The sequence below is a fragment of the Labeo rohita genome, unplaced genomic scaffold (assembly GCF_022985175.1).
Source record: "Labeo rohita strain BAU-BD-2019 unplaced genomic scaffold, IGBB_LRoh.1.0 scaffold_75, whole genome shotgun sequence".
NCBI lineage: Eukaryota > Metazoa > Chordata > Actinopteri > Cypriniformes > Cyprinidae > Labeo > Labeo rohita.
This window is the reverse complement of record NW_026129689.1, coordinates 516,707-530,230: the sequence shown is the minus strand read 5'-3', so window position 1 is coordinate 530,230 and position 13,524 is coordinate 516,707. Positions and strand designations below refer to the sequence as shown.

Here is a 13,524-nt window from a genome sequence, read left to right as displayed (position 1 = left end):
TTTTTTTAATTATTATTTATTATAATATATCATATTTTTAATAATTGTTTAATTAATAATTAAAAATATTAAATAATTGCATTTAAATAAAATATATTTTAATATTTAGGTCATCTGTTGGAATTGTTCAATGAAATCGAGCATGGAAAAAATGAAAAAGAGCAGCTTTAAACGTCTTTCGGCGCATCATAGTGAGTAAATGATGACAGAACGATGACGTTTACTAGTGTGTTTCTCCGGTAAAGTTGAGCGTAAATGAGTCGGATCGGTAAAGAAGCAGAAGGCGGTTAATAACAGTGATTTGTTTTGTAGATGAATTCTCCGAGCAGATCATTAAAGTGTTTGTGTGTGGTTTTAACATTCAGCAGAGAAACACTGACCCTGAAATCCATCAGCACTAATAAACACATCTGACTCTTCTCTTCTCAACACGACACGGGCCGCCTGAACCTCGTCAATCTTTCATGAGGCGCTCGTTAGTTACACCTAATGAACTTTAGCCAGAACTCGGCTCAATGTGACCAGCTCACTCTTTACAGACGTGAATTATTCATAAATAAAGCAAACAATGCTTTAGCTTTTGAGCTTTAGAGTGGAGTTAGTGTGTGCAACAAATACAACAAACGAACAAACCCAAACAACATTTCTGAACTTTTTTCCAGTTGCAGCATTTAAAAATGTTCTGTGATGTAAACAAAATTGACGCTGGGCTGCATAATTAGTGTCGTTGAAGACGTTGAGAACGGGAGGAAGAGGAGGAAGAGTGTGGCGCTGCGGATACAAGACGCTTGACAAATGAAATGAGCGGATTAGACAAATCCCACAGACACTGAGCCTATTCTCAACATAATCCCACAATCTGTGCTGAGGAATTACTGGACACATCATATCAACTCTCTGAATAGAAACCGCTGCATCTGTTATACTTATAACTAAAACTAAAACCGTAACAAACACATTTGTGTTACTTCAAATAAAATGAAATTTAATATTAAACTGAAATATTTGATTTGATTTCAGCTATTTGACAACAAATCATTTCTCTAAAGTAACTAAAACAAACTAAAATGAAAATATAGACATTTAAAAAAAACAATAACTAAAAAAAATGACTTTAAAATTAAAATGAAAACGGAAAATACAAAATAAAAACAAATAACATAAATAACAAAAAATGTAATATAGACATGTTAAAAAAAACAATAACTAATAAAAATCACAAACTTTAAAATGTAAATGAAATCAGAAAATACAAAAATAAAAACTAATTAACAAAAAATTAAATGTTTAAAATATTTTTAAAATAGTACCTCATTGGTACTAAAATTAGTTTATGAATTGATATACTGAAATTTTAGTTTATGAATACATCTAGAAAACTAAAACTGAAACCGAAAGGTAATAAAAGGTATATAGATGTAATTATAAAGATATAATTAAAAAAATAATAATTAAAATGTCAAACTTTGAAATGAAAATGAAAAAGAATAATAATAATTATATCAGCGATATTTTACAGATTTTAATATTTGATATTAATATTTAATATATATTTAAATTAATGCTTTGTAAAAAACCAAGATTTGGTTTTATTATATGTTTAATAATATTTGTATTTATTAATATAAACATAATTGACGTACAAATATATATATATATATATGCATTTAAAATATTAAATATAAAATTAATAAATAATGTTTATTCTGGCTGAATTGTATTTTTCATGTTCTAGAAATATATAAATATTATAAATAATAATATATAAATATAATATATATTAAATAATTACGTTTAAATTAAAGATTTTGCTTTATTAAATATTTATTAATTTTTGTATTTATTAATATATAAAATTAATTAATATGCATTTAAAAACATTCAATCTATTTTTTTCTTTACTTTTTACATTTAAATCTTATTTATTCTAGCTGAATTGTATTTTTCATGTTTTATAATCAATGTAATAGCCTATTTATTATAATATATATTTTAAATATTAAATAATTACATTTAAATTACACATATAAAATCATATTTATGATGTTTTCTGTGTAGTTGTATTTTTGCATGTTCTCTGTACTATTTATTATAACATAATTAAAAAATTGGTATTACTTTATAATAAGGTTCATTAGTTAGTTCATTAGTTCATTAGTTCTTTAATGCATTAACTAACTTTAACAAGCAATGGTTCATTGATTTTTCTCTGATGGTTCATGTTAACTAATGTTAATAAATGGAACTTTATTGTAAAGTGTTGCCGATGATATGAAGATGATGTTATGTGGCTGAAAGTGAATTTTTGCATGTGCTAAAATGTAATGTTTTGTGTTTTTTATTGTTTTTTTAGGGCTACCATCGACCGAATCACTACATCGCCACACAAGGTAAGAAACAAAAGTGTCTGAACAACTTTGGGCTGAAGTGTGTTAGTTTATAGACACACACACACACACTGAGCCATTTAATGCTGAAACGGCGTCTTGAAACAATTAATCATCTGTTGTTGTTGTTGTGGGGGGTTTAGCGCAGAATAAATGGATTAGCCGCTACGTGCCGCATGTTCGCGCGTCCGGCCTAATCTGGCTGTCAGCGCGTCCGTTCTCCCAGCATGCCCCTGGAGGCGGCGTCTGATTGCTAGTTAATTGTTGTGAGATGTTTCTGGAGTGCCGGACCGCGGCGAGTTCCAGCGCTCTGAACGCAATCACTTCCTTTAATAGACTCGCGCGCCGGTTTAGCCGCGCCGGAGCGCCGTAATTACCTGTTTACTGGAGCGACGCCTGGAACGTCCTCGGGGACGCTGCGTCTAAAACGCCTCTTTTACTTCCTCCCTCTCTCTTTTCATTCTGTACTGTCCAGCAGTCCGACACACAGATTTTAAAATCGGCCAATCGGAGTTCATTCAGTGATTACACAGCCAATGAGATTCCGTTGTGGGCGGGGCTACGTGTGCTACACGCTTCTTCTAGTTTACCAGTGTGTTCTGTGATCACCTGTTTAATGAGTTAGCAGGTCTCTCGGTAAATGACATGTTGGAGAACATGAGGCGCCGTCGTCTTCCTCAATTAGAGACCGGCGTTCAAAGGAGAATCGGTTTTTACAGGACAAGAAGAGAAAAAGCTTTAACAAGCCTGAAGTTGCTCAGATCAAAGCGAGACGCGGCCGTGAACGTCACATTGATTCCTCCTCATTTATTCAGATCTGCAGCAGCGCAGCTTTAGGAACGTTAGATTTACTTCTTATTTTTCACTAGTTGTGTATAGAAGTGATTTTTACAGTAATTGTTGTGTTTTAAGTACACCGCCATCCTCCTGTTGAATGAGTGATTATGATAGTTGTCTTCTTAAGATAAGAGGTCATAAAATATTTATTTCACCCACAAAAATGAAGATTTTGTCATTTCCTCACACTCATGATGCATGATTTCCTGAAAAATATCGAATTAATACATTTTTCTGATTTAAAAAAAATGCAATTGCAATGTAAAATGTGATATTTTTATTTACTTTTCCAAAAAAAACACATGCACATATAAATATATATATATATGCACACTATATTCATTATATTAATTTAATTTTTATAAAAATATATATTTAAAATCTATATATATATAAATATATATATAAATTATTTATTTACACATAATATAAAATATATATAAAATATGTAAACCGTTTTAGTATGATATTTACATTATATATTCAAATTTTTTACAAAATGTATATATATTTGCTCACACTAATGATGCATGATTTACTGAAAAATATTGAATTAATACATTTTTCTGATTTTAAAAAAAATGCAATTGCAATGTAAAATGTGATATTTTTATTTACTTTTCCAAAAAAACACATGCACATATAAATATATATATATGCACACTATATTCATTATATTAATTTAATTTTTAGAAAAATATATATTTAAAATCTCTCTCTCTCTCTCTCTATATATATATATATATATATATAAATTATTTATTTACACATAATATAAAATATATAAACCGTTTTAGTATGATATTTACATTATATATTCAAATTTTTTACAAAATATATATATATTTGCTCACACTAATGATGCATGATTTACTGAAAAATACTGAATTAATAAATTTTTCTGATTAAAAAAAATGCAATTGCAATTTAAAATGTGATATTTTTATTTACTTTTCCAAAACATAAATATGCACATATAAATGTATATGATATTTATTTACAATGTATTTAAATTTTATACGAATTTTATTGAATATTTTATAAAAATATGTATTTAATATATATATATATATATATATATAAATTATTTATTTACATGTAATATAAAATATATATAAAATATGTGAACAGTTTTAGTATAATATTTACATTAATTATATTCAAACTGATACAAATTTTATATATATATATATATATATATATATATATATATTAACAATAAATAAATAAATAAATAAATAAATAAATAAATAAATAAATAAATAAATAAATAAATAAATAAATATATATATATATATATACAATTGCAACTTAAAATGTGATGTTTTTATTTACTTATTTTTCCCAAAAATCTCCAGGTTTGCAGTGTTTAATTGTAGGTTTGATTATATAGAATTTATTATTATTATTATTGCTACTAAATATAAATATGAAACAAAATATAAAATATTACTTATATTTAAAAATAGAAAAGTAATACTAGACTTTTGCTATATATGTATGTATGTGAATTTGCTGTATGCACACTATATGCATTATTTTTATAATTTTTAAATTATATATATATATATATATATATATATGTGTGTGTGTGTGTGTGTTTAATATGTATATGTATTTATATTAATTATTATTAATATATTTTTATTATATTTTTATTTCACACTATACTAATTATATTTATTTACATGTAATATAAAATAGAATAAAACAAAATAACAAAATATATAAACTGTTTGTTTAATAAATAAATAAATAAATATATAAATGAGCATTTAAGAAAATGATAATAATGTTATTTCAAATGTTCATTCTAAAACATGCAGCACATGTATTTATTCAATTAAATCAAAGGCTTAACTAAGCCATATCATGATTTTGGTTTTATTGCAAAAAATTGTGCAGCCTTACTGAACACAAAAAAAGTTGTTTGGACTGCAGTCTTCTCCAAACGGTTACCATTTTCATTGCACAGAAGCAAGAAATTCATACAAGTTTGTAAAAATATGAGGGTCAGTAAATGATGGCAGAATTTACATTTCTGGGTGAACTATCGCTCTAAATGTTGAGAAAATGTTTTCACACAGATGAAACCTAGAAGAAGGTTCATTAAAAGTTCCCTTCACTTAAAAGAGTCAGTGATGGTGTAAGTCCAGGACTCAATTACACACACTAGGAATATTTTCCTGCACGAGATGAGCGAACGACCGGAGTCGTGCATAAATGCGGCGCGCGTGAGCGTCAGACGAGCAGCTGCACTCGTCTTATATGACGTCTGAAAAAATGGGAATAATTTTGCCGTGCCGAATCCCCGAGGTCTCATTGAAACGAGCTCGCTAGAACGATGAAAGCATTAGTCCCCCGGTGCGGGAACAGCGGCCTGACAGCAGCGCGCCGCTAAAGTCTTCTTCCCGCTGAGCGCCGGCGGCCGCTCGCACAGTAATTGCTGTTGGCTGACTCCACTTACAGCTGAAGCGGACTGAAGCGAGCCGCTTAGAGGATCAGCAAATTACAGCAAATGTCAGCGCAATTCTCCCGGTGCAGTCCGGACGTGAGATCCGATCTACGGTTAGGATTTAGCCAGTTAAGGATTATCTAAACGCTGCCTGTGTGATTCTCATAGGGAACACTTTTACAACATAAAAGTTATCTTTATTATCATACACGTTATTGCTCAGACTCGTCTCTTTTATAGCTCAGGAGAAACATCTGAGAAGCAGAAGACCCTCATTTCTGTCTGAGATACAACTGAGATGTGGAGATGTTATATAGAAGAGAACAAAGAGTTTATCCTTATGATTATAAATGGCATTGCTCAGATTTGTCTCTTTTATAGCTCAGGAGAAACATCTGAGAAGCTGAAGACTCTAGGAGAAACAATGAGATGATGTAGAGATGTCAATTGTTGTCATAAAGTGGAAGAGTTTGATGAGAAATAAATTGAGATCATAATGAGATCTGACTTTTGCAAGCAAATCTGAGACACATGTGAGATTACTGAAGTCTTTTTCTCAGGATCTCAGGATCTGAGAAGCAAGAGACTCAATTTAATCTCATTTCTGTCTATGAGAAACAACTGAGATGTTGTAGAGACGTTATATAGGAGATATCAACATGCAACTTAAAGAAGGTCTTTAAAGTTTATCCTTATGATTATAGATGGTGTTGCTCATGTATGTCTCATTTATATCTCAGGACAACATCTGAAAAGATGAAGACTCTTGGAGAAACAACTAAGATGATGTAGAGATGTCAACTGTTGTCATAGAGCTATAAAACTAAAGTGGAAGAGTTTGATGAGAAATGATTGAGATCATAATGAGATCTGACTTTTGCAAGAAAATCTGAGCACAGTTTTGAGACACATGTGAGATTACCTGAGACTTCTTCCCAGTAGAAGCGTCTGAGAAGCATTTCATTTCTTTTCTGTCTAGGAGAAACAACTGAGATGTTGTAGAGATGTTATATAGGGGATATCAACATGTAAAAGAACAAGGAGTTTATCATTATGATTATAGATGATGTTGCTAAGATTAGTCTCTTTTATAGCTCAGGAGAAACATCTGAGAAGATGTAGAAATGTCAGTTGTTGTCATTAAGCTATAAAAATACTGTGGAAGACTTTGATGAGAAATAATTGAGATCGTAATGAGATCTGACTTGGTTTCAGGCAAATCTGAGTGCAGTTTGAGACTTTATTGAAGAGACGCACATGAGATTGTAGAGTGTGAATACTTTTACAACATATCAAGAGAACAGAGTTTATCATTATTTTCAGACGTTATTGCTCAGTCTTGTCTCTTTTATAGCTCAGGAGAAACATCTGAGAAGTTGAAGACTCATTTAATCTCATTTCTGTCTTGAAGAAACAGCTGAGATGATGTAGAGATGTCAACTGCTGTCATAGAGCTACAAAATATAAGTGGGAGAATTTGATGAGAAATGATTGAGAAATGATTGAGTTCATAATGAGATCTGACTTTTGCAAGCAAATCTGAGCACAGTTTTTAAGACACATGTGAGATTACATAACATATACGTAAAAGAACAAGGAGTTTATCATTATGATTATTTGAGACTTTTTCCCAGTAGAAGCATCTGAGAAGCAGGAGATTCCATTTAATCAATGTGGATTTCTGTCTATGAGAAACAACTGAGATGTTGTAAAGATGTTATATAACATATACGTAAAAGAACAAGGAGTTTATCATTATGATTATAGATGATGTTGCTCAGATTAGTCTCTTTTATAGCTCAGGAGAAACATCTGAGAAGATGTAGAAATGTCAATTGTTGTCATTTCTGTCTTGAAAAACAATGTGAGAAGACTTTGAGAGAAATGATCAAGATGATCATGAGAGCTGACTTGGTATAGGCAGAATTGAGTGCAGTTTGAGAAATACTGAGTTCATAATGAGTTTGTGACTTTTGTCAAGAGAAAGAGTTTGTCATTATTTTCAGATGTTATGCTCAGTTTTGTCTCTTTTATAGCTCAGGACAAGCTTATAAGAAGTTGAAGACTCCATTTAATCTCATTTCTGTCTAGGAGAAACAACTGAGATGTTGTAAAGATGTTATATAGGAGATATCAACATGCAGCTTAAAAGAACAAGAAGTTTATCATTATGATTATAGATGATGTTGCTCAGATTTGTCTCTTTTGTAGCTCAGGAGAAACATCTGAGAAGTTGAAGACTCTGTTTGATTGTAGAAATCACAACTGAGAAATGTAGAGATGTCAATTTTGTCATAGAGTTATAAAATTAATTGAGAATTTAATGAATGAGATAACTGAGATCATAATTTCAGAAATCTGAGTGCAGTTTGAGACTTTACTGAAGAGACGCACATGAGTTTGTGTCAACGTGTCAAGAGAACAGAGTTGATCATTATTTTCAGATGCTGTTGCTCAGTCTTGTCTCTCTTATAGCTCAGGACAAACATATGAGAAGTTGAAGACTCCATTTAATCTCATTTCTGTCTTGAAGAAACAGCTGAGATGATGTAGAGATGTCAACTGCTGTCATAGAGCTACAAAATATAAGTGGGAGAATTTGATGAGAAATGATTGAGTTCATAATGAGATCTGACTTTTGCAAGCAAATCTGAGCACAGTTTTGAGACACATGTGAGATTACTTGAGACTTTTTCCCAGTAGAAGCGTCTGAGAAGCAGGAGATTCCATTTAATCTCATTTCTGTCTATGAGAAACAACTGAGATGTTGTAAAGATGTTATATAACATATACGTAAAAGAACAAGGAGTTTATCATTATGATTATAGATGATGTTGCTCAGATTAGTCTCTTTTATAGCTCAGGAGAAACATCTGAGAAGATGTAGAAATGTCAATTGTTGTCATTAAGCTATAAAAACAATGTGGAAGACTTTGATGAGAAATGATTGAGATGATAATGAGATCTGACTTGGTTTCAGGCAAATCTGAGTGCAGTTTGAGACTATACTGAAGAGACGCACATGAGTTTGTGTCAACGTGTCAAGAGAACAGAGTTGATCATTATTTTCAGATGCTGTTGCTCAGTCTTGTCTCTCTTATAGCTCAGGACAAACATATGAGAAGTTGAAGACTCCATTTAATCTCATTTCTGTCTTGAAGAAACAGCTGAGATGATGTAGAGATGTCAACTGCTGTCATAGAGCTACAAAATATAAGTGGGAGAATTTGATGAGAAATGATTGAGTTCATAATGAGATCTGACTTTTGCAAGCAAATCTGAGCACAGTTTTGAGACACATGTGAGATTACTTGAGACTTTTTCCCAGTAGAAGCGTCTGAGAAGCAGGAGATTCCATTTAATCTCATTTCTGTCTATGAGAAACAACTGAGATGTTGTAAAGATGTTATATAACATATACGTAAAAGAACAAGGAGTTTATCATTATGATTATAGATGATGTTGCTCAGATTAGTCTCTTTTATAGCTCAGGAGAAACATCTGAGAAGATGTAGAAATGTCAATTGTTGTCATTAAGCTATAAAAACAATGTGGAAGACTTTGATGAGAAATGATTGAGATGATAATGAGATCTGACTTGGTTTCAGGCAAATCTGAGTGCAGTTTGAGACTATACTGAAGAGACGCACATGAGTTTGTGTCAACGTGTCAAGAGAACAGAGTTTGTCATTATTTTCAGATGTTATTGCTCAGTTTTGTCTCTTTTATAGCTCAGGACAAGCTTATAAGAAGTTGAAGACTCCATTTAATCTCATTTCTGTCTAGGAGAAACAACGGAGATGTTGTAGAGACGTTATAAAGGAGATATCAACATGCAGCTTAAAGAAGAAGTTTATCATTATGATTATAGATGATGTTGCTCAGATTTGTCTCTTTTGTAGCTCAGGAGAAACATCTGAGAAGTTGAAGACTCTATTTGATCTCTAGAAATCACAACTGAGATGATGTAGAGATGTCAATTGTTGTCATAGAGTTATAAAATTAATGCGGGAGAATTTAATGAGAAATAACTGAGATCATAATGAGATCTATGAGTGCAGTTTGAGACTTTACTGAAGAGACGCACATGAGATTGTGTCAACGTGTCAAGAGAACAGAGTTGATCATTATTTTCAGATGCTGTTGCTCAGTCTTGTCTCTCTTATAGCTCAGGACAAACATATGAGAAGTTGAAGACTCCATTTAATCTCATCTCTGTCTTGAAGAAACAGCTGAGATTATGCAGAGATGTCATCTGCTGTCATAGAGCTATAAAATTAATGGGGAAGAAGTTGATGAGAAATGACTGAGATCATAATGAGATCTGACTTGGCTGCAAGCAAATCTGAGCACAGTTTTGAGACAAATGCAACATTCCTAGAGTCATTTTCTCAAGAGAAACATCTGAGAAGACTCCATTTAATCTCATTTCTGTCTAGGAGAAACAACTGAGATGTTGTAGAGACGTTATATAGGAGATATCAACATGCAGCTTAAAGAAGAAGTTTATCATTATGATAAACTATAAAAATATAGATGATGTTGCTAAGATTAGTCTCTTTTATAGTTCAGGAGAAACATCTGAGAAGTTGAAGACTCCATTTGATCTCTAGAAATCACAACTGAGATGATGTAGAAATGTCAATTGTTGTTATAAAGCTGTAAAATCAGTGTAAACATTTTGATGAGAAATGATTGAGATCGTAATAAGATCAGACTTTTGATTCCAGGCAAATCTGAGTGAATTTTGAGACTTATGAGATTGTAGAGTATGAATATTTCTACACTGTGTCAAGAGAACAGAGTTTATCATTATTTTCAGTTATTGCTCAGTCTTGTCTCTTTTATAGCTCAGGAGAAACATAAGAGAAGTTAAAGACTCCATTTAATCTCATCTCTGTCTTGGAGAAACAACTGAGATGATGTAGAGATGTCAACTATTGTCATAAAGCTCTAAAATTAAAGTGGGAGAATTTGATGAGAAATGATTGAGATCATAATGAGATCTATGAGTGCAGTTTGAGACTTTACTGAGGAGACATATGTGAGATTACTGGAGTCTCTTTCTCAGGATAAACATCTGAGACTCCTTTAAGTCTCATTTCTGTCTAGGAGAAACAACTGAGATGATGTAGAGATGTTGAAAACTTCTACAACATATCAAGAAAACAAAGTGTTTATCATGATGAACATAGATGTTATTGCTCAGACTTTTCTCTTTTATAGCTCACACATCACATTTATTGAAGTATTAACTTTAGTAACTTTAGTAAAATTAGTCAATTGTTGTAAAGCTATAAAATTTGTGTAGAATATTTTGAAGAGAAATATTTGAGATCATGATGAGATCTCTGACTTTTGATGGCAAGCAAATATGAGTGCAATTTGAGACTTTGACCAGACACATATGAGATTATGTTAAATACTGAAATCTTTTTCTCAGGAGAAACATCTGAGAATCTAATCTCTGTCCGGGAGAAATAACTGAGATGTTTTAGAGACGTCAATTGTTGTCATAGAGCTATATAATTAAAGAGAAAGAATTTGATGAGGAATAATTGAGATCATAATGAGATCTGACTTGGTTGCAGGCAAATATAAGTGCAGTTTGAGACTTTACTGAGACACATGAGATTGTAGAGTGTGAATATTTCTACACTGTGTCAGGAGAAGAGAGTTTATCATTATTTTCAGACGTTATTGCTCAGTCTTGTCTCTTTTATAGCTCAGGAGAAACATCTGAGAAGTTAAAGACTTTTAATCTCATCTCTGTCTTGGAGAAACAGCTGAGATGATGTAGAGATGTCAACTGCTGTCATAGAGCTATAAAATTAAAGAAAAAGATTTTGATGAGAAATGATTGAGATCATAATGAGATAAAAAACAATTTGTTGAGTCAACTTAAAATAATTTGTAACCTGGCTGCCTTAAAATTTTAAGTTCAGTCAACTCAAAAAAAGTTTATTCAACTTGAAATGTTAAATTATACTAAGTGACAACTTAGATATTTGAGTTGAATCAACTTAAAATTTGAAAGCAGCTGGGTTACTTACCCATCTGTTAAGTTTAGCAAACACAAATATCTAAGTTACTTAGTACAACTTAACATTTCAAGTTGAATAAACTTATTTTAGTTGACTGAACTTAAAAATTTAAGGCAGCAGGGTAACAAATTATTTTAAGCTGACTCAGCAAATTGTGTTTTTTATTTTTTACAGTGTGTAAGTGCAGTTTGAGACTTTACTGAGGAGACATATGTGAGATTACTGGAGGCTCTTTTTCAGGATAAACATCTGAGACTCCTTTAAGTCTCATTTCTGTCTAGGAGAAACAACTGAGATGATGTAGAGATGTTGAAAACTTTGATTTTTGATTTTTTTAAAGGAAGAATATGACAAGAAATGATTGAGATCATAATGAGAAAACTCGAGCACAGTTTGAGACTTTATGATGATCTCATTTTGAGCTCGTGTTCACAAGAAATGAGAAGCTGGAGATCTCATTTCTGTCTTGGAGAACAGTCGAGATGTAGTTGAGACGTTGTCATGTTCAGTCCTCACACTGATAACTGCAGTAAGGTGATGCACATGAGGAAGTATCCGGTGTATTACTGTGATTAAGAGGCGTCTAGTTTTGACAGATCTTAATTAAGTTCATCAGGCTCAGACGATAACGAGAACTCACCCACGAGCAAAGTCAGGGGGAAAGAGTTCTCCACGACACGAGTGTTTGCTAACGCCGCTGTTTACGTGTGCGCATGAATATGTAAAATCTCGCCTCTCGCTCGTGTTTTCCTGTCTTTTTTCTGCTGGATGCAATTTGCTTTGGCTCAGAGCGAACGCATCAGCGCCGGAGTACGTGAGCGCAGATTTGCATGAGCTAATTAGCTTGTCAAAAGTCATTTTGGAATTTGCTTGTTGATTAAAAACAATGCTAATTAGAATTAATTAAACGTGTGATTTTAATTCCTTCGGCTGCGCCGTTATTACCGGGCGCTGACTTACATGTTGGCCTTATTAAGTTGATTTGGAGCTTTAATGGAAACGCAGACGCACAAATCTGTTTCCGCTCGCTCGCGTGCGTTTATGAATGGGCCGTTTGAAAGTTTCAGCTCCGCTGCTGAAAAACACGGCCGGTAATCCAACAAAGAGCCGCGGCTTTATGACTTCTGCTCCGGTGTCAGTCTGGATTACGTTCAGTGGATTGTTTAATGGATTCGTGTGCTGGAGGAGTCGATCTCAACGCGTGTCCGGGTCACGTTTCAGCCTTAAATCACAAGAACAAAATATATTTTTGAATAAGAAAAATAAAATAACACTGTTGTTGACACATTATGAATATAGAGCTACAAAGTTATTGTGGAGAGATTTAATGAGAAATGTCAGAGTTTGTAATGAGATCTCTGTTTTTTGAGATTTTATTTTTTTTTTCTCTATTTAATAAAAAAAGACATTTTTATGATTTTTTTTTTTTTTTTTTTTTGAAAGAAATTTTTATATTTTGAAGGAAAATGGCATGTTTATAGGGGGTTTTGACAAATATTGACAAATTAAGAATATAGCTTTATAAATATTGAAATATACAAGAAATATTTTTTATATTTAATCTAAAAAAAATCTGTATATATATATATATTGCATAAGTAAAATAAAACCTATTTTTGACATATATATAAATAAAAAATGAAAATAAATTATTTACTTTTTTTATTATTTACTTTTTTTTTAACATTTTTTAAGGATTCTTTTATGATTTTAAATCTTAAATATCTAAAATAAATATCTTAAAGGAAAATGGCATGTATTTTATAGGGGTTTTGACAAATATTGACAAATTAACAATATA

The 13,524-nt window shown here is 31.7% G+C and overlaps 1 protein-coding gene across 1 annotated transcript in view; it reads left to right on the top strand.

Annotated features, from left to right (window-relative positions):
- Positions 1-13,524, top strand: part of ptprma (protein tyrosine phosphatase receptor type Ma) — a 298,397-nt gene that overhangs the window by 263,962 nt on the left and 20,911 nt on the right. Inside the window, 1 exon segment of the mRNA XM_051104590.1 lies at positions 2,354-2,390. Coding sequence (XP_050960547.1) covers positions 2,354-2,390 — 37 coding nt within the window.